Source organism: Delphinus delphis, chromosome 1 (genome assembly GCF_949987515.2).
Source record: "Delphinus delphis chromosome 1, mDelDel1.2, whole genome shotgun sequence".
Classification (NCBI taxonomy): domain Eukaryota; kingdom Metazoa; phylum Chordata; class Mammalia; order Artiodactyla; family Delphinidae; genus Delphinus; species Delphinus delphis.
Genome location: NC_082683.1, coordinates 160,267,356 through 160,287,932, shown reverse-complemented (window position 1 = coordinate 160,287,932; position 20,577 = coordinate 160,267,356). Strand labels below are relative to the sequence as shown.

Sequence of the window (20,577 nt, the reverse complement as noted above, 5' to 3'; positions counted from 1 at the left end):
AATGCCTTTCTCCCAATAAAGCAGCACAGTGCCCTGGAAGATGGCCCACTGATGAGGTTCAATGGTATGTAGTATGTAATGAGAGGCTTCTAGACCTGGAATTTTCCTAGGGTTATCTATTCACCCTTTTAGTTTACTTCTTTCCAAACTGAAGGATATTAGAATTCTATGGATTTTTTGAACTCACCTTCTTTCTTCTGTATTGTTTCATGATGTACACACACACACATATACTTTTATTCATTTTCTAGATATTAGGGGAGGAGTGTGTAGTATGTGTGTGGGTAATGTGTGTATAACTTTGCTCTACCAATGTGTAACTTCTTTGCTGGAACAAATTGTACTGGTAACATTAATTGAATAGTCCATACTTCTGCTCCGATTTGAAATACCCAAATATGCTTATATCATCTACTAAATTTTTGTGGTTCTGTGTCTAAATTATCTGTTTCATTGATTGATTTGTCCATTACTAGCATATTATTATTACAGTTTTAATTATTATAATGTATTGAAGAATAATATGTTTTTATAATCTGATAAAGCAAATTTCTCTTTATTTTGTTTGGTTATTTTTAGTATTTTCCTATTAAGGAAACTTTCTACTAATATATACGTTCTTGTGTATGCCTCTTCCTATATATATTTTCAACTTGGATATGTAACAAAGTCTAAAATAAGTCAAATGTCTCTTGATTCTCAAGACAACAAGAGGATTACAGATGCTTTATTTAAATCCAGTACTTGACCATTATTATTGTTGCTGTTATGTTGTCCATATTTTAGATTTTTCCATTTATTTACCAGTACTTTGACACACCATTCTTTTGTGTCTCAGAAGTTGTGTCTGATCATTATTCTACCTGAAGCCTTCTTTTAGAATTTCCTTTAAGGGAGGATCTGTTTGTGCTAAATTCAGTTTTTGTCCAAAAATGTGTTTTCATATTTGTTTTTGAGGATAATTTCAGTGATATATAAACTGTATGTTGACAACTATTTTTGCTTAGAATTTTGAAGATATTCCAGACTTCTGACTTCCACTGTTGTTGAAAAGTCATTTCTTTTTATTTGACCTAGGATTCACTGGTCTTCCTGATTTCAGAGAATTAGTTTGTCTCTACAAATCTGGGAAATATCTTTTAGAATATTGCCTCCTCCTTGCCATTCATGTTATATTTTGGGGGGATTCTGAATAAACGTATGTTAGATTTTCTCCCTGTATTGCCTGTAACTTTTAACTACTCATCTCTTTGTCTCTCTGTGCTACATTTTCTCTCTCCACTGCTTTTCTTATCTTTTGAGTTTGTTTTTATTGACTTAAGTAGGTACAAAAGAATATTTGTAAGTTATGAAGAACTGTGATGCAAAGAATACCTATGTTCTCGCTACCAAGTTTTAGAAAAAGAAAATTACCATTACCTGGAGTCCCTTGTGTATTCTCCATTCCATTCCCCTTTCTCTCCTCTCATGGGTAGTTACTATTGTGGACTTTGTATTTATGGTTTCCTTTGTGTTATTCATACTATTGCTACATGTGTTTGTATTCTTAGGAAATATTTTTTTTAGTTTTGTAGTCTTTTAAACTTTATGTAAATGTAATTCTGCATGTATTTTCTCTACTTTTGTTTAATCATATACTCTGATGTTTGTTCATATTGTTGCACTGTAGCTGCTACATTCTCATTGCTCCATTGAGGTTTTTTCCCCATTGAGTTCTAAATTTTACTTCATTTTTCATTCCAGAAGTTCTTTTTTCCCCCCCAAATCTACTTGACCAATTTTCATTATAATATATATATATATATATATATATATATATATTTTTTTTTTTTTTTTTGGTACGCGGGCCTCTCCCATCGCGGAGCACAGGCTCCAGACGCGCAGGCTCAGCGGCCATGGCTCACGGGCCCAGCCGCTCTGCGTCATGTGGGATCTTCCCGGACTGGGGCACGAACCTGGGTCCCCTGTATCAGCAGGCGGACTCTCAACCACTGCGCCACCAGGGAAGCCCCTTCATTATAATTTTTAAAGTTTATTCCTCATTAGCAAACTAAATCCTTGATTTCTTTAAACCTATTAAACATACTTATTTTCTGTTCTCTGATCTTTTCAGTATCTGAATGAAGTCTTTGATAGCCTGATTCTGCTGGCTGTTGATCCTGATATCCTTGTTAAAGTTTTGTAATTTTGATTGTAAGCTCATTTTCTTTGGAACTTCATCTTTGAGAACTCTTTGAGATTCCAAAGAGTTCAGTTCAAATATTTGGTGGTTTCTGTGGGTTGCTTGGAGCATTACCAACCTGAAACTACTTTATAATATTCTTCACCTGAGTATTTTCTGGTACCATAGCTTGAATTCTGGCCACTAATTTGTATGAAGGGAAATATTCTTTTTCTGTGTAGAAACTTTCAGCCATGGTCAAAATGAGCAGCTTTATTGCTCGCAGTCCTGCACAGAGGGTGTTTGTCTCATTCACCTTTATGCTGATGATATAGCCCTATGGAGTTTAATGGGGTGGGGGGGTTAGCCCTAAGCTTTTTCTTCAGCCTCTGTGGACCTCAGGGTGCTCAAAACAAGATCAGGGTCACCAGAACTGGATTTAGTAGCTAACCCTCAAGACCCAAGCCAGCTTATATATTTTCCAAAATTCCTACTGTTTCCACTTTTGGCTTTGCCAACTCCGTAATCTTTCAAAAAGATACTTTTATGTTTCAGCCATCATTTTTCATTGTTTACAATGGAAGAATCATTTAGGAAATCTACTGTTGTATACATTGTAAATGAAAGATAATTTTAGATTTTTTTCTGTGCAGTTAAAGACATGTGCCGAACTCAATTCCTGAGGTTACTGTGGGTTTGGACATTTTTCATGCACTTTCTCCTCTTTTACTGTAGTGGTAACTTTCCTAAAATAATAGCAATTTTTCCTGTTTTGTGTGTGAAATGTTCTTTGAGAGTAAATGAAGCAATAAGATTAATTGCGTTGAACCCAGTCTTTGAAGAATCTAGGCACTCATGTATGTCCTTAGGACATCTGGCTTAATGAATCTTTACCCTCCTAAGTCTGTTTGGGAAATACTTTCTTAGGAGAGAATGTCTCAGACCCAAAGCACATAATGTGTAGTTCATGATCAGATTTTAGTTTCAGTTTGTTTACTTTTGTATGGTAGCTTTTTCTTTTTCTTTTCTTTTTTCCCTTTCCCCTTGGTTAGAGATAATCAGGTGTCTTATAGTACAAATATATCATAATAATCGTACTTTAAAAAATGTTTGCAGTGGAAGTATGCGAGACCTAACAGCCCAAGTGACTGTAACAGCACAATTCCCAGAAGTGACTATCCAAGCCCTTGGAGAAGATGAAATAACATTAGAATCTGTGCTTCGTGGAAAGTTTGCTGCAGGTAAAATAATGTTGCTGAAAATTTAGCAACATTATTGCTAAATTTAATAAGATTAATAATAAACATATATTAAGATAAATAATATTAAGCATATATTGCAGTTCCTTTAAAGTGGAAGAAAAAAAAGCAGAACTGCTTAGAGTGGTCTTATATAACTATATTACATCTACAACTACATATGTATTAATTTCTACCTACTTGAGCACATTGTCATTGAATCTCCTGGGGTATTATAGTTCATTTTTCCTTTTTGCAATACCATATATTTTATATCTCTTAGTATTGAGTATCTGCATTTGGAAAGTAGAAATGATACATGGCTGGTTTTCCTTTATAATTAGTAAGTTTTATCGGTGATGAGTTTAGATTAGAACGTGAACAGTCTTACGAGTAGAAAAACCTGATTGTAGTGCCCTAGGTGATACAATATATTCTGAAAGTCTTATTTCTTAATTCTATTAATCTGAACAAGATCTTAATAATAATGATGTTTTACATTATATAATACAGCAGAGAATTAGACCAGAGAAGCCATTAAATTATGGATTTCAGTCTAGTGAAATATGTTGCAGAAGACTTTTCTGAAAATGAATTTTATAGCCATCCTGCCTAGCAGGAAGACAACAAAACATATAGATCAGTAATTTAGCTATTTATAGTGCTATTCTCTTGAATATTGAAGGTAATAACAGTACTACTCTTAAATACTAGGTACTGTAACAACTTTTCATTGAGGTAACTACTAGGTTTCTCTAATTAGGCAGTATTGTATGTAACTGAGAATCAAATAGGTTAAGTAACTTGGTCCCAGTTACATAGAAAGCAAGTGGCAAAAATGAGCTTTGAACCCATGCATTCTTGGTCCCCACTGTGCCATGCTATTTTTTTTAAAACTCTTTAGTCTCTCTCAGCTATAATCTAGTATATACAGCTATTTATTTGGATGCATGGTAGACATCACAAATTTAGTAGTAAAAATTAACATCATTCATCTAGCTGTTCAAGGGAAAATTCAGGGTCTAGTTCTTGATTTTTCTGTATTACTCACCTGCCTGTATATTATTCATCAACAAGTAAATCCTTTTAGTTCTGCCTCTGAGATGAATCTCCAGTCAATCCCCTTTTCTCTATTCATGGCCACCATAAGCATAAGGTACCATCTCCCTACTTCTGCTCTGGTCCCACCTTATTGTCCATTCTCTGCTTAGCATCTGGACTAACATTTAAAAATGTAAATCAGATTGTCACTGTCCTGCTTAAAACCCTCCAGTTACTTTAGATTGCATGAAGAATAAAATCCAGACATGACTAGTCAGAGGCCAAGAAGGGCTTCTGATATTTCCTATTATTATACTGGTTATGTCTCGTCTTCTCAGATTTTGAACTCTTCAGTGACAGAATCATGAGTTATACTTTTATAACTCCCATAGCACCTAGTTTAACTCTTAAGGTATAATGTAGTAAAAATATGAGTTTGGGAGTTAAACAGACTTGCGATCCACTTCTGGCTCTGGTATTTGTAGCCATGTGGGTTTTGGGCAAGTCATTCATTCATACAGTTGTATGAAAGTTTAGTTGCCTTATTTCTGTATTGAGGTATAACAAGGAGTAAGTGAGATAATGTATTTAAGCATATAACATGGTACCTTTACTGAATGGTTACTTTATTATTATTGCATTAGTAGTTGTTCAATTTATTTTACTAATTAGAGGACCACTCTTCTGTAAATGCTTAGATTTCAGTTTGGAGATAATGGCTGTATATTATATATGTAAAAGAGCTAACTGCTATTTAGTTTTGTTGTATATATACAATATTAAAATAAGCAACATTTTTGTTTTTTTTCTTCTAGGGAAAAATGGACTTGCTTGCTTGGCTTGTGGTCCGCAACTTGAGGTAGTAAACTCTCTAACAGGAGAGCGGTTGTCTGCATATAGATTCAGTGGAGTGAATGAACAGCCTCCTATAGTCCTAGCTGTGAAAGAATTCTCTTGGCAGAAGAGAACTGGATTGTTAATTGGATTGGAAGAAGCAGAAGGGAGTGTTCTCTGTCTTTATGACCTTGGTTTATCAAGAGTGGTTAAAGCAGTTGTTCTTCCTGGAAGGGTAGGTACTGCTTAAGATATGTGGACATTCTGCTTTCAAAACCGAACCCCTGCTGGTTACATGGGTGTGTTCACTTTGTGAAAATTCATTGAGCTATATACATTTGTAATTAGATTACTTTTATGGAAGTTTGTTGTTTTTCATTAAAAAGTTTAAAATAAAGGGGTTAAAAATATATTATCAAAACAACATAACATTTAAAATAAAACTTTCTTTGGACAAAGAAGATGTGTGTATATATATATATATATATATATATATATATATATATATATATACACACAAACACACACACGCACACACATATACACACAATGGAATATTACTCAGCCATCAAAAAGAATGAAATAATGCCATTTGCAGCAACACGGATGGACCTAGAGATTATCATACGAAGCAAAGTAAGTCAGAAATATTAGAAAGTCTAATGTTTAGACACTAAAATATTTCAGTGTATCATATTTTAGACTCCACATATGATATCACTTATATGTGGAGTCTAAAATATGATACAAATCAACATATCTATGAAACAAAAACAGACTCAGAGATAGAACAGACTGTGGTTGCCACAGGTGGGGTGGGGGTGGGGGTGGGTCGGGGAGGGAAGGGATGGGAGCTTGATATTCACAGAGGCAAGCTATTATGTACAGGATGGATAAACGACAGGGTCCTGCTGTATAGCGCAGGGAACTGTATTCAATATCCTGTGACAGACCATAATAGAAAAGAAAATATGTGTATATATATAAAGAATATATATCTATGTATATGTATAACTGAGTCACTTTGCTGTACAGAAGAAATTAACACAATGTAAATCAATGAAATTTAAAAAAAATTAAAGTACAACTTCCTTATTCTTGGTTAGAAAATTACAGAGTAAAAATAGTGATGACGTGTAGTGTTCTTATATATGAAAAGTATCATCTGAGTTTTGTTCTTACATCCAGTTGTGTTTTATGAGGATACCAAAAGTTTATAAAAATATTATATTCATTACTATGCCATTTTTTCCTTGCCTGTTTTTTTCTCTTTTAATTTGAGACTGTAGCCTTGCAGCAGTATGTAAAATATGTCTTTATTACCATTTAAGATGTGAATAATATATTTAAATAGTGAGTTCATTTATATTCACCATTTATTAATTCTAACATATGTATGCCTTGATATGCCAGGCATCTTATCCAGTAGTAATTATAGAAGTTCTTTGAATTCAGGTTGTTTCTTCAGCAGATTTATTACTGCTCTTTTTACATGGTGAGAAAATGTATACACTTACAAATACACACAGACAAAAATCATGGAAGAGTAGAATTCTTTTTCTACCAGTGTGAAAGAAGTATGCACTTTACACACAAAAGTATATGTAACTATGTATGCATATATATGTATGTAATGTATATTGTCATAGAATAGAATTTTTAAAGTTAAAAGGGAGCTTAATGACAAAATAATAATGTTTTTATAGTGAGGAAGCCAACCCAGTGGGCTAATGTGGGGTCTGAAGTAATTTATAGCCTGGTATCTTATATGTACTTGCCAGTGATGATGATTTTAAAGACAGAATTATTTTTGGCAATTTATTGAGTGCTTACTGTAAATCAAGCTATGTGCTAGATTTTGGGGGTAAGTAGATGAATTGAACTTGGTACATGCTGTCCAAAAAGGCTTGTAGTCTAGTGGGAGAAGACAGATTATAGGATGATAGCATAAATATAATAAGTGCTTTGATAATTTTAGCACTTGGAACGTGGAGAACACCTGGATGATTTCTGTTCAAAAAGGTTGGACATTTTAGGCAAAGAGACCAAAGTGTAAAAAGTCACAGAGTATGGAACATTTGGAAAATTAATGTTGTTTAGAACGGTGGGAGAGAAGGGAAGGAGGAAGTGGGTGCCAGAAATGGTGAGGATTGAGATTGTGAATGGCCTCATTTGCAGTTAGGGGCCTCCTCTTAAAGTCTGTGGTGAAATCATTTTAAATTTAAAGTGGAATTGTAGTGTAAAAAGCTATTTGGTTGGGGTAGTTCAGGTAAATAAGGATGATGGACTGAACCGAGGAAGTGGCATAAGAAATGGAGAAGATGGGACAGATTCAAAGTAGATTCCAGAGGTAACATGGACAGGACTTGTTGATCATTTGGATAAGAGTAATTGAGAAGGAATAAGAATTAGATAAATTATTGGTTGCTTAATTGGATGAATGGTTGATATCACATGGAATATAGGGGAAGGAAAAGATTGGGAGAGGAGTGATAGATACCTTCAAAAGGAGTTCAGTCAACTAGCTCTTTTTTGACTAGGGCACAGTATCCCCTCTTAAATTTGCTTTTAACTGCCTCACTTTAAAATTAATTAAGGTAGCATTGTCGATAACTTCGTGTATAGTATTTATATGAGGAATGCAAACAGATCCCTTACCCTTCACTGAAGGAATTAAAGAGAACATGCTTTAGTATTTATAGACATTATTACATAATTTAGAAAAGGAAGACAATCCATGAAATTACAGCTTTCAGAATTAGAAACACTAAGGAATGTTTTGTGTACTAATGAAATATTGAGAAAGCCAGGGTTTTGTCTGTAATAATAAATTACAACCTGAAACAAACTTTAACCTTACATTAACACATAAACCATTGATAGCAAATTTCCTCTTTTCTTTCTAGGATATTCATCAGTATTATAGTAGAAATCACCAAATACTTAATTATCAAATATCATACCTAATTAATTTTTGTGAATTAATAAGAAAACAGAAGGAAAGCTAAGTGTAAACTAAAATACAGACTATTAGGTACAGACATTTAAAATTTGACTCATGAGATGAAGAGGAAAAATACAACTCCATGATGTAGCTACAGTATGATTTTCTTTAAGTAATTTCAGTCCTTGTTAAATGTCAGTGATCCAGTTACTGCCAAAGCTTTGTGTGAAGTCCATTATAATGTAGCGCTTTTAAAGAAGGTTAGACCTCTTCAGGCTTTAGGGCATAAAAAGGACCTTTTTAAAAAAGTGTAAACAGTAAATTTATCTGGAATGATTTATTTTTAGTCTTCCTTAGAGAAGAGGCTATATACTTATACAGTAGCTGGTTAAGAGTTTTAAAGTGAGAAAAATCTAGGTTTCAGTTTTATACTTAATGACTGTGTGACTTGAATAACTCGGCTATTCTAAGCCTCAGGGTGTTTCATCTTTAAACAGAGATAATTATATATAGTCTGATATCAAAGGGTTATTGTGAATTGATTAGCATAATGCCTGGAATATAGTAAAGTCTTGATAAACATCAGTTATTATTCCAACTGCACCATGTGATTCTTGTTATATCTGAACATTTCATTATGTTATTCAGATTTGCAAGTATCAAATGCAGATTTATGATTCTGTATTGGAAAATGTTAACATCTGTATAACTAATACCTGCTTTAATCTCAAAATTTGTTGTGTTTTCTCACTTTGTATAAGAAAAGCAAATGATATATTCTGCTTTCTAGGTAACAGCTATTGAACCTATAATTAATCATGGAGGAGCCAGTGCAAGTACTCAGCATTTACACCCAAGCCTGCGATGGCTTTTTGGTGTGGCAGCTGTGGTAACTGATGTTGGACAGATCCTTCTTATTGACCTGTGTTTGGATGACGTGTCATGCAATCAGAATGAAGTAGAGGCATCAGGTAATTAATTAGTCATTCTTTGCTTGAAACCAGAAATTAAGCACCTGAGTATTCTGATGCAATGGATTGATTTTTTTTTAATAGTCAGAAAATGTTATATAGAAACTTCTTTATGTATCTTTTTTTAAAAAAAAGTTTGCTCCTATTTTATTGTTTTGGGCACTATGGAGATTTTTTGCATGAGTTATTCTACTTTATTGATGAAGTGTTTATAGACTAGGTCTTGAAAGAGATAGGGGTATGTTTCCAGATATACACTTGAATAATATATTCAAGTTATTAAGTAAATGCCAGAAGAAGGGCTGAAAGGTATAAAATCTTGTTCCTACAGTAAGCCCAAGATAGAAATAAAGCAATAAATAACAGTAATTTAAAAGTCTTCCCTCACAAAATAACATCCTAAAATAGAACTAACGCTACTTAAGTGAAGAGAGATAATTTTCCCCCTTTAATACTAATGCATATATTTATAAATCTACTTCTCAAGTGTTTTTTGTTTTGTTATTTTTGTGATTTATGAGACTCTTACTTGATTGGTTTATGTAGGGACGAGAGCTAACCTAAAAACTTCTAAAAATGTGTGTATTACCAATAAAGTTTCAGGAAAGGACTATTCCTTGAGGACCTTCTTGATTTTTAAAATAGTCCTCTTGGGACTTCTGGTGGTTCAGTGGTAGGGAATCCATCTTACAATGCAGGGGACTCGGGTTTGATCCCTGGTCAGGAAACTAAGATCCTACGTGCTGCGGGTCAACTAAGCCCATACCCTGTAACAACTGAGCTCAGGCGCCTCAACTAGAGAGCCTGTGTGCTGCAAACTACAGAGCCCACGTGCCCTGGAGCCTGTGCACCACAACTAGAGAAGAGAAAACCTGCACACAACAACTAGAGGGAAGCCCGTGTGCCTCAATGAAGATCCCGCGTGCCGCAACTGAGACCCGACACAGCCAAAGATAAATAATATAATAAATAAATAAATAATAAATCTTTAAAAAAAAATAGTCCTGTAATATTAGTGCAGATCTGTTTATTTATGGATCAGCTAAGAAATAGATATAAATAATCAGTATTTTGTCCCAATTTATAATGAGTATAACTAATAAGAACTGTTGGTATGTAATAAAACTGATTAAAACTGCAAGTGGTAAAAATTATGTTTGACCAGAAATTAACTGAAGAACCAGATTATCTGATCAAAATTTAAATCTGCAAAATATGACATGAAAAAGTTTGATTTGGTAGAAATAATGGCCACACATGCACTTAAGGAAAAAAAAAATTCTCATAGTGATGGAAACTATACCTGGGAATTTAATATGTATTAAGATCTGATTGATCTTAATAAAATCCCAGGTAAAGTTGAAATGAAAAGAATTGATTAGTATAAATAACAGTAACTAAAAATGAATTTGTAGAATATTAGAAATGATTTAACTGCTCTTTGTAGAAAATTGATGAAGGAATTAGTCTTGATGGAGTTTTGTTCCAGAGTGTTTTGTAGATGATATCGCTATAGGTCTAAGGCTAATTAAAATACCTGTATTCATAATTAAAACTCTTCAGATCAAAATAGTAGAGTTGAAACATGCTTTATTTCAGGAGTCAATAGTTAGTAGTTAAATTTAACACAAGGGTAATTTTATAATGAAACTCTGGATTGTAATCAAAGATCAGAATCAGTTTCTCAATTCTGAGAATTAGGAAGCCATTGAATTTTATAGCATACAAAAAGTTGAGTTTTGGGGTTTAATGCAAAATTAATTTTTTGTTTACAGAAGTAATTTATAATTACAGCTATTTAGACTTCACTGAAACACACACAACGTAGAAAATGAAGTTCCTAACATGATAAACATATTATACATACTATTTTGCAACTTTTTCAAACTTAACAGTATTTCTTATACATCTTTCCATATCAGTGCATATAGAGTCTACTTTATTCTCTTGAATAAGTTTACAGTATTCCATTTATTAACTAGTTATTTTGGCAAAATGTAATCACTTGCTGTTTTCTGGGGGGAAAAATCAGAAGCAGAATGGATTAGGAGGGTAATCATTCAAGTACAATGTGATAGGAGTTTTTCCCCCTTCATAACAGCATTGAGGGAATCTGCTCTTGCACAAGTTATATCAATGAATGGGCCTGAATTTTTTTTATTTAAACATTTCGAACATCTTCAAGTAGATAGACCAGTATAAAAATTCCCACAAACCTGTTACCTAAATTCAAGTCAGTTTTCAGAATTTACCCATATGTGCATCTGTTCTCTTTTATTTCCCTTTCCCCACCTTCTCTCTCTCTCTTTCTTTTTTTTTCTTTTTTTTCTTTTTTCTTTTTGGCTGCACCGTGTGGCATGCGGGATCTTAGTTCCCAGACCAGGGATTGAGCCCTTGCCCCCTGCATTGGGAGCACAGAGTCTTAACCACTGGACCACCAGGGAAGTCACCCTTCTCTCTTTTTTACTCTGTACTAATCTAAAGCAAATAACAGTTATTTTACTACATAATCATGATGTGGTTTACCACTGTTAACGACATTAAATATGGACTTACATTTGATGGTTTGCGTCTCATGTCTATTAATTTAGAGCCGTCCTCCCTCTATCCTGTCCTTATTCATTTATTTATTTTTAGTGCCACTGACTTGCTGAAGATGTTAGTTATCTGGTAAAATGCCGCACATTTTGGAATTATCTGTGTGTCTTCATGTGATGTCATTTACATTTTGTATTTTCTCCAATTGTTAAGTTAGCTCTGATTAGATTGATTTAACACTTGACAAGTATACTTCAGAAGTGCTGGGTATTTCATAATGTATCACAGCAGGAGGCACATGGTGTCTTGTTTCATATTCAGTGATCAGTGGGTTCAGATGACGACAGCATGATCCATCAGCCTTTGTACCAGTGGTTCTCGGGTGATTTTTTGCCCTCCAGATTTTTGGTCATATCTGGAGACATTTTTGGCCATTAATACTGGAGGGAGATGATGCTACTTGGCGTCTGGTAGATAGAAGCCAAGGATGCTGTGAACATCCTATAAAGCACAAGACAGCCCCCACAGCAAAGAATTATCTGACCCAAGATGTCAATGGAGCCAAGGTTGAAAAACCATACTTTGTTTCATCCACTGAGATTGTTGCCTAGGTCTCTTGTGTCATTAGGGCTGCAAAAAAAGATGATTTTAAAGTTCTGTTAATCTAAAGAATAATTTTCTGATTAACTAGGGCCATTTGTTCACCTTGAAATACAGTTTGTACAGAAAAGGGAGAATAAATGCTTATATTACTGTTTCTTTAAGTACTAATTTTCAGAGTAAGAAGCTGGTACTCAGCTACTTTCAGTGTTTCAATTCATTAAGGTCTCTTGTAAGTAAGGAGGGCAGGAACTCATGGGGTTTTATATATTGTACTTAATGTGTTTTATTCATTTTCATTATTTTCTTCTCATGCCCAAAAATGTTCTGTTTTTGCTAACGAAGGCACCTTCATGTAGTCTGACACATCCCCTCAGATTTTGATAGCTTCCTAGATTTCTGGCACAGGATGTGCCAGGCTCATCTTATATATTTTCTGCTTCTGACTTGGAACCAGCCATTCTCCAAGGGGAATATTTAGGTTGTTAGTTGTAAATTTGAATAAAGAAACCATCAGCTTTATTTATGATTGTTAAGGAAATTGTTTAATTCTTTTAAAATAAAGAGTCTACTTTAGATAATATTTGATGTGTACTATGAGATTTTTAAGAAATTATACAATTAAATATACTTCGAAAATTATAGCATTTAAAATAAAGGCAGTTATTTTATAGTTCAGTATGCTTTGTTATCACTAATCTTATTTTAATTGACCCCAGTAGTTTTCAGTTGCTGCTTGAATAATGGGCAACACACTTGCTTTTATGATGTTTATAGTTTGTTAATCTTACTTGTCTTATTTATTTTTTAGACCTTGAAGTTATAACTGGTATCCCAGCTGAAGTACCACACATCAGAGAAAATGTGATACAAGAGGGACGCCATCTGTGTTTTCAATTAGTAAGCCCATCAGGAACAGCTGTTTCAACCCTTAGTTACATAAACCGGACAAATCAGCTTGCTGTTGGTTTTTCTGATGGGTATCTAGCACTTTGGAATATGAAAAGCATGAAAAGAGAGTAAGTACAACTTTTTCTCTTCGATTATGTGATTATTGGTAATTTCTTTGTGAATGTAACTTGTTCTCAATTACTAATATTTAAAAATTAACATAAACAGGAAAAGATAGGATAATGATTGAATGACTATGTAATTTTCCATTGCATTAAATTATAACTTTTTATAATAAAGGAGTGACCTAGCACATGAATTTCGGTTGATTCAGTATATTTAAAAGGCATTTCAGGGAATTTCCTGGTGGTCCAGTGATTAGCACTCTGTGCTTTCACTGCTGTAGCCCGGATTCAGTCCCTGGTTGGGGAACTAAGGTCCTGCAAGCAGTGTGGCTCGGCCAGGGGAAATAAAGGCATTGCAGTCATTGTGGTGTTCAATTTGCTAGTAACTATGACTATATTAAGATAAACTACGTATTTGTATAGTATGAATTCCTTCAGAAGTACTTTTCTACATAACCATATGTGTAAGGTAGTTTAATAGTAGTAGTTCTCAGTTCACAGAAAAACAAAAGCTTTTTTAAAAAGTTACAAAATACTGTGTTAAAAATTTTTTATGCTGTCAAAAACTTCCCCCAAGTATAATTATATTGATACTTTTCTATTAATCTTTATGTTGTTAAAATTGCTGAGGAATTGACTCTTTATTGAGGGAGGTAAGGCACTGTAGGTTTTAAGTCTAATCTCTGTTAAGAGTTAAGTAGATACCTATTTGTCTCTTAAGTTGTCAATTTAATATTTATTTCTTCTTTTTTCTTCCAAGTAATATTGGAATATTTTCTTGAGTAATTTTTCTTGCAAATGAGTCAACAAAATATTCACCCTTCCAAACTTCCTGCTCAGTTCGTCTCACCAACAAATTGGTACCTACTTGGCTGTGTTTGGTTATAAATATTTGCCAAGTTTGAAGTGAAGGAAAAAGAGAGAGGTAGAAAATAAAGATTCTCACCTATACCCATTTTTTACTGTTGGGTTCTTTGATGATATTAGAGTGTTACTAGCCCCTTAAGTAAACATTAACGGTCCATGCACCTCCTCAAAGTCAAATTTTTCTGCAAAGTGCCAGTGATGAAGTGGCAGTGCTATTGCCTAGTAGCTCCCTATGGGAAGTCCATCTCAACTCTCTTTGTTGATACCTTTTTATCAGCTCTTGTTTTTGCATAGCTCCCAAAGGAGTGCCTGGAGAACCTGGCTTTTACAGTGTTTTCTTTAGCACTATCATCCTTCACTGATCATGCTTTTCCAAAGGGTTTGTGAGAACTCTTCAGATTCTAACTCATTCTGTTGTCGTAATGGGGAAATTGACTCTAAACCCAAGCAGCTGAAATAGAGTGTTGTGGCAGTATTTCATCTCTTTCTAGAGTACCTGTTATTGGGGAACAGTACATCGTGGCATACGTTTACACGCCTGGAAGGACTAGTTCACACATGTGTATATGCATGTGCTTTAGTAATTTTAACCCTTCCCAGTTCTACCTGGGAGATGGGGTGCCATGCTCATTGTCTTGATGTCTTGTACCCTGTGTATTTTTGAAGATAAGACGATTGTATGAACAGCAGTTGCTCTAACCCAGATTCTTACATGAGGCATCTTCTTCCTTTTCATGAAATTGTAACTTAAAAGTATGAAGTGTACTGATATTTGTGCCTGTTATAGATACTACACACAGTTGGAAGGTGGAAGAGTTCCTGTATATGCTGTCACTTTTCAAGAACCTGAGAACGATCCTCGTAATTGCTGTTACTTGTGGGCTGTTCAGTCTACACAAGATAGGTAAGTGTGATACATGTGGTTTTAAATATTTGTCAGGAATGGAGTAGCAGTTAATTTCTTTTGCAAAGCTTTGTACTGTGTTGTCCCTTTTTAGTGAAAGTGACATAAGTTCAGTGAATTAGAAAGTGGTAGTTGAAATGACTTTAAAAGGGAAATGATTATTTCTGCATGTTTGAGTAATGCTGAGATATCAGTAAGAAGAAATTGTGCTTACTTCACCTGTTTAGGTGTTATTTCAGAGAGTAAGCCAATACACATGAGTAGGCAATTTCTTATTCCTTAGGCAATTTTTATGGCCTTCTATGTTCTCTCATAAGAACATTTTTTCTCTTTTATAATCTCATTCCTTTTTTCTCTTTGTTGTGTATGTATCTGTACTGTGTTCTCTAGTCCCTCTGCTTGCCTTTTGCAGTATATCTTTAGGGTTAATTCAGTTAATTTTTCCGTCTTTCATAAGCTTTAATTTTATTCCAGCTATAGCTTGTGAGAAATCTTTCCTTTCAATTTAATTTCAAACTGGTTAAGCTTGTTCATTTGCAATGCTAGGACAGTGTAAGTATTGATTTTCTCTTATTTTTCATTGGTGTTTAGTACTTTCTTTGATGATCAATGAAACAGTTAAGTCTGTGGCATAAATGACATGATTTGATAACTGTTCCTAATACTTTCTCTTCCCAAGTCCGTACATGAATTGTGGTCAGCTTGGGTTTTTGTGTTAGATGTCTTCACTTTGAGGTTTTGTCTTACGCTTTAGTGAGTAAGTCAGTGAAGGAAGAATTGATTTGTCACTTTGTCAATCCTGGAGGAAAATAGAAATAAAAATACAGAGACAGCTATTGGGATATTCCTCATTAAGTGAAATCCGTATTTCCATCCATCTGAGTGTAATGTGGGCTGGCAGCAGCTTAAGTAATGTGCCTTGTGAAGGCTCCATGTGGTGAATGAGAAGGGACGTTTATCTGAACAATTTTTGTATCCCATTTATTTTTTCTTCCAGTGTTGCCTAAATAAAGCACACCTATTGAAGAAAGGGAGAAGGACTATTAAGTAAAGAGTTATAGTCTCAGGCACATAAGATGTCACCTAAAATATGCAAGCAACATAAGCTTTAGTTAATTAGAATCAATAAATAATTAAACCAGTTATTATTTCAAAGGACTACATTTTGTGAAAACAGCCAAGTAAAACTAAATTCTTTACAGTGACCTCAGTTTTGTCACATGCACTCAATATTGTATGCGGATTAAATTTATTTGGACAATAAAAAGTGCTTAATGCATTAATATGATATTCAGTATTTCTCCTTAGCTAATTTCTGTTTCTTTCAGTGAAGGGGATGTTTTGAGTTTGCATCTGCTTCAGCTGGCCTTTGGTGACAGAAAGTGTTTGGCATCAGGACAAATTTTATATGAGGTAAATGGTAATGGTAGTATGGGTTCAGAGTACCATTTTGTTCATTGTTTGCCTGTTTTAAGATACTGAGATATTGAAATGTTATTCTTCTATTCAAGTTAATACTGTATTCGTAATATAATGTAAAAAGTATTAGATTAGGGATCAGGAGACTGGTATTTTACCAAGGTAGCAATCTTAAAATCTTCAGGTGTCACTTTCCTCTAAAATGAGGGAATTAGACAAGACAAACTTGTGGCCTAATTGGTAGCCAGGAAAAATAACCCCACTTTCTTGCTCTAAGATAACAAGCAGTAAGCCATGGGGTGACTTTATAGTCTTGTCGCTTGCAATTGTGAAAGAGGGTAAATGCATCTACGTTTTGTATGACTATTTTTCTGGCTGAATTCTTGAGGAAATAGTGGGGTCCTGCTAATAGCCATATTTGGTTAGCCATCACATTAACTTCTCTAGAACAGGCTTTCTTAACCTAGTATTTGAGGGTGTGTGTTTGGGTTTTAGGGAATTTGTGAAGTCCCTGAATTACGTGTGGCATCTTCATGATCACAGTGTCCGCGTCGTCCCTCCCCCCGCCCCCCCAATCCTCCAGTTCCACATCTGTGGATTCAACCAATCTCGGATCAAAAATATGCGGGGGGGGGGGGAGGGAAATTCCAGAGGGTTCCAAAAAGCAAAACTTGAGTTTTCCGTGCCACAGCAACTATTTACGTAGCATTCACATTGTACTAGGTATTATAAGTAATCTAGAAATGATTTAAAGTATACGGGAGGATGTGCGTAGGTTATATGCAAATATTACTCCATTTTATATGAGGGACTTGAGCATCCACAGATTTTGGTATCCGAAGAGGGTCCTGGAACCAGTCCCTCATGGACAGCAAGGGGCAACTGTATGCATTTTTCTGGGGAAAAATTCATAGCTTTTGTCAGATTGTTACAGGGATCAGCGAACAAAAATTTAAGGACTACTGTTTTAGAGCAAGAACTTCAGTGAAAACACAGAAGTAGGTTTGCTGGTCTAGAGTATACGTATAAATAATTTTAATGCTTAGGTCCAGTTTACCCCCGCAACCAGTAGTGCATGAAGGTTCCCGTGTTCAGTAACAGCTTTAGAAGATTTCTTGGTAATATTTTTGGGAGACTAAATTTAGTCTTTTATTTGTGTTTTATGCTATATAAAATTTTAGAACCCTTTTCAATAATTTGTTCTCTTCAGTCTTTTAACTTTTTTGTTTTCTTTGTATTGTAAGAAAACGCTTTTGGAGAACATTTAATTTTAGAATGACTTTTTCCTAGAATCCTATTAGGATATAGATTGCTGTACATTTTCTATTTCAGGGGTTAGAGTACTGTGAAGAAAGATACACACTGGACCTCACAGGTGGCATGTTTCCTTTGAGGGGCCAGACTGGTAATACCAAACTGTTGGGATGCCAAACTGTAGAGAAATTTCGATCTCATGGTGACAGGGAGGAAGGCATGAATGAAGGTTGGTTAAAAGTACTCTTATTATATACCGTGTGAATACTTGATTTAAGATTTATCTTGATTTAAGATATATGACAGGTATTGTTTTCTGTAGTTCATTGGAATACTAATTGTGGAATATATTCAGGTCTGTATGAGATATGAGGTATGTCTTGCTCTCCAGATTGCCATGTGTAGAACTCAAGAATTGAATAGATTAAGAAAATGAGAAACCCTTGTATTTTGATCCAGCTCTCAAAACAGACAGACATACAAAAAAAGATCTCTAGTTGTAACTAGTATGAATAGTCTCTAAATAATGTTTACCTCTGTATTTTTTGAGACGTATACGGCAAACATGCTTTGGTTGCCTTGAATTTTTTGTCTACTTTAGTGTCATTCCTTCTTCCTGGTAAACATCCTGGCATAGTGAAAATTGCATAGATCTTAGAATCCAACCAACATGGATTCAAGTCCCAGCTCTGTCACTAGTTGTAACCTTTCATAAATTATTTAACATTTGTGACTGAGCCTCTTGTTTCCTTACCTGTGAGTGGAATAATACATTTATACCTTCTGCAAAGGGTCGGTTGTGAGGATTGAATGTGATAATGGGATAGTTTTATTTAGTTCTGGGAATGTTCAGTGGGGCCCTGATTTTGTTTGTTCTTATTGGAATTCATTCTCATGGTTAGCTCATTCATTCCAGAGATGGCCTCTGTCCTAGTCCCCGCATCTATATTTGTGATCCATTCTTCACATCCAACTAAACATGTCAAAACAGAACTTATCAAACCCTGTCTCTTATTCCCCACTCACATCTTCTTTTTTATATTCCCTGTTAGTTGTGCCTCAGATTTTTACTTTCCTCTTTCCTTCTATTGATCTCTTAACTTTGTTCCTATCCTTCTAGGCCAGCCACCATCCAGGTACTTATGTCCCCCCACCCCACGCGTTACCATATAGCTGGATCAATCCTTCTCAACTAGAATTCTTCTAAAGAATTAAGCCCTAAAGACTAAAGGCATCCATTTTAAGTATTGATATTCTCTGGTAGCAGTGACATATTCATGGGAGAATTTTCATTCAAATCGTTTTCTACTTTTCTACCTACAATACCTCAAAGTTGCCAATGAGTACTTTTTAATAAGGTCTTGAAATAGAAAAACAGTCAACATACAATTGAATGAATCTCTTCTTATAGAATAAATGATAGAAATGTGTCTTGACAAATCAAATCAAATATGAATTAAGCCTCTTAATTTATGAGAAAGTCTTGCTCTAATTTTATTTGGGGGATTTATTTTGAGATTATTTATTCTATTTTTAAAGATTATCTTCTTTTCTTTTAGCTTTGTCTCCTGATACCAGTGTTTCAGTCTTTACTTGGCAGGTGAATATATATGGACAGGGAAAGCCTTCTATATATTTGGGGCTTTTCGACATAAATCGTTGGTATCATGCACAAATGCCAGATTCGTTAAGGTATGATTTTTCTCTCTCTCTCTATGTATATGTGTATGTATTTATTTATATATACATATATAGGAATTTTATGTGTAGCAGTTCATTGACCTAATGTGTAAAATTTTCTTTTAGATCAGGAGAATATCTACATGATTGCTCTTATTTTGCATTGTGGTCACTGGATTCTGTTGTAAGTAGGACTTCTTCACATTACATCTTGGATATATTAGTACATGAGAGAAGTTTAAGTCGAGGAGTTCCTCCTTCATATCCACCTCCTGAGCAGTTTTTTAACCCAAGTACTTACAACTTTGGTATGTATTTCTTTAACATTACCTTTTGAGAAAAATAACATGCAAGAGTATGTGTTTGTATTTGTGTTGTGTGTATATGTGTGTATAGTGTATTGTTCATTTCTCATTGTTATTAGTTAATATATGGATAAGTTAGGAAGTTAACTTGATATATGCACACAAGAAGTTTAGTGTTTATATGTTTTATAGAGAAATTATCACTATTTTGAATTTGCTAGAAAAGGTATTAACTATTTCATATTAAGTGCACTTGTGATAAGGTTTGGTATCTTGTTAGGATAGAAATACCTGGACAAATTACTTAAAAATTTATTGTATGTAGTAATTCCATACCTTGCCTAAGAATCTGTTATTAGGATAAATTTTATTGTATTAAAACCATCCCAAATATAATATGTAAGTGGATTTTTTTTTAATCTTTTTTTTTTTTTTTTAGATGCCACTTGTTTGTTAAACTCAGGAGTTGTTCATATAACTTGTAGTGGTTTTCAGAAGGAGGTAGGTAACAAATGACAATTTGGACAGAGTGTTTCTTCTTGAACTGAAGTCAGATCATGGATTTAAACTTTACTTAGTGTTATTTATATAAACTATTGTTTCGTCTTAAAAGGTAGCTTCTGCTAGGTTTATGAGATTAGCCGCTAGTAGCATCAGTTACTGACGGCAACCTTCTAGGTTCTAAGGTATTGGAATGTTTTTAGCAGCTTTATATGGATGTTAGCTCCTGAACCCCAGGCAAAAGTAAAGCAGTGCTTTACTGCATCCCTTTTTATCCATCCTCTTAATTCTCTTCCTTCTCAGA

At 34.3% G+C, this 20,577-nt stretch overlaps 1 protein-coding gene across 4 annotated transcripts in view; it reads left to right on the top strand.

Moving 5' to 3' along the window:
- AHCTF1 (AT-hook containing transcription factor 1) overlaps positions 1 to 20,577 on the top strand; it is an 84,222-nt gene that overhangs the window by 10,695 nt on the left and 52,950 nt on the right. For all 4 annotated transcript variants that reach the window (XM_059997206.2, XM_059997197.2, XM_059997185.2 and 1 more), the window contains exons 2-11: positions 3,278 to 3,402; positions 5,256 to 5,509; positions 9,009 to 9,189; positions 13,139 to 13,346; positions 14,998 to 15,114; positions 16,443 to 16,527; positions 17,866 to 18,016; positions 19,347 to 19,479; positions 19,594 to 19,775; positions 20,212 to 20,273. In XM_059997206.2, the coding sequence (XP_059853189.1) occupies positions 3,285 to 3,402; positions 5,256 to 5,509; positions 9,009 to 9,189; positions 13,139 to 13,346; positions 14,998 to 15,114; positions 16,443 to 16,527; positions 17,866 to 18,016; positions 19,347 to 19,479; positions 19,594 to 19,775; positions 20,212 to 20,273 (1,491 nt within the window). In that variant the 5' untranslated portion in view covers positions 3,278 to 3,284. The remainder of the gene's footprint in view (positions 1 to 3,277; positions 3,403 to 5,255; positions 5,510 to 9,008; positions 9,190 to 13,138; positions 13,347 to 14,997; positions 15,115 to 16,442; positions 16,528 to 17,865; positions 18,017 to 19,346; positions 19,480 to 19,593; positions 19,776 to 20,211; positions 20,274 to 20,577) is intronic.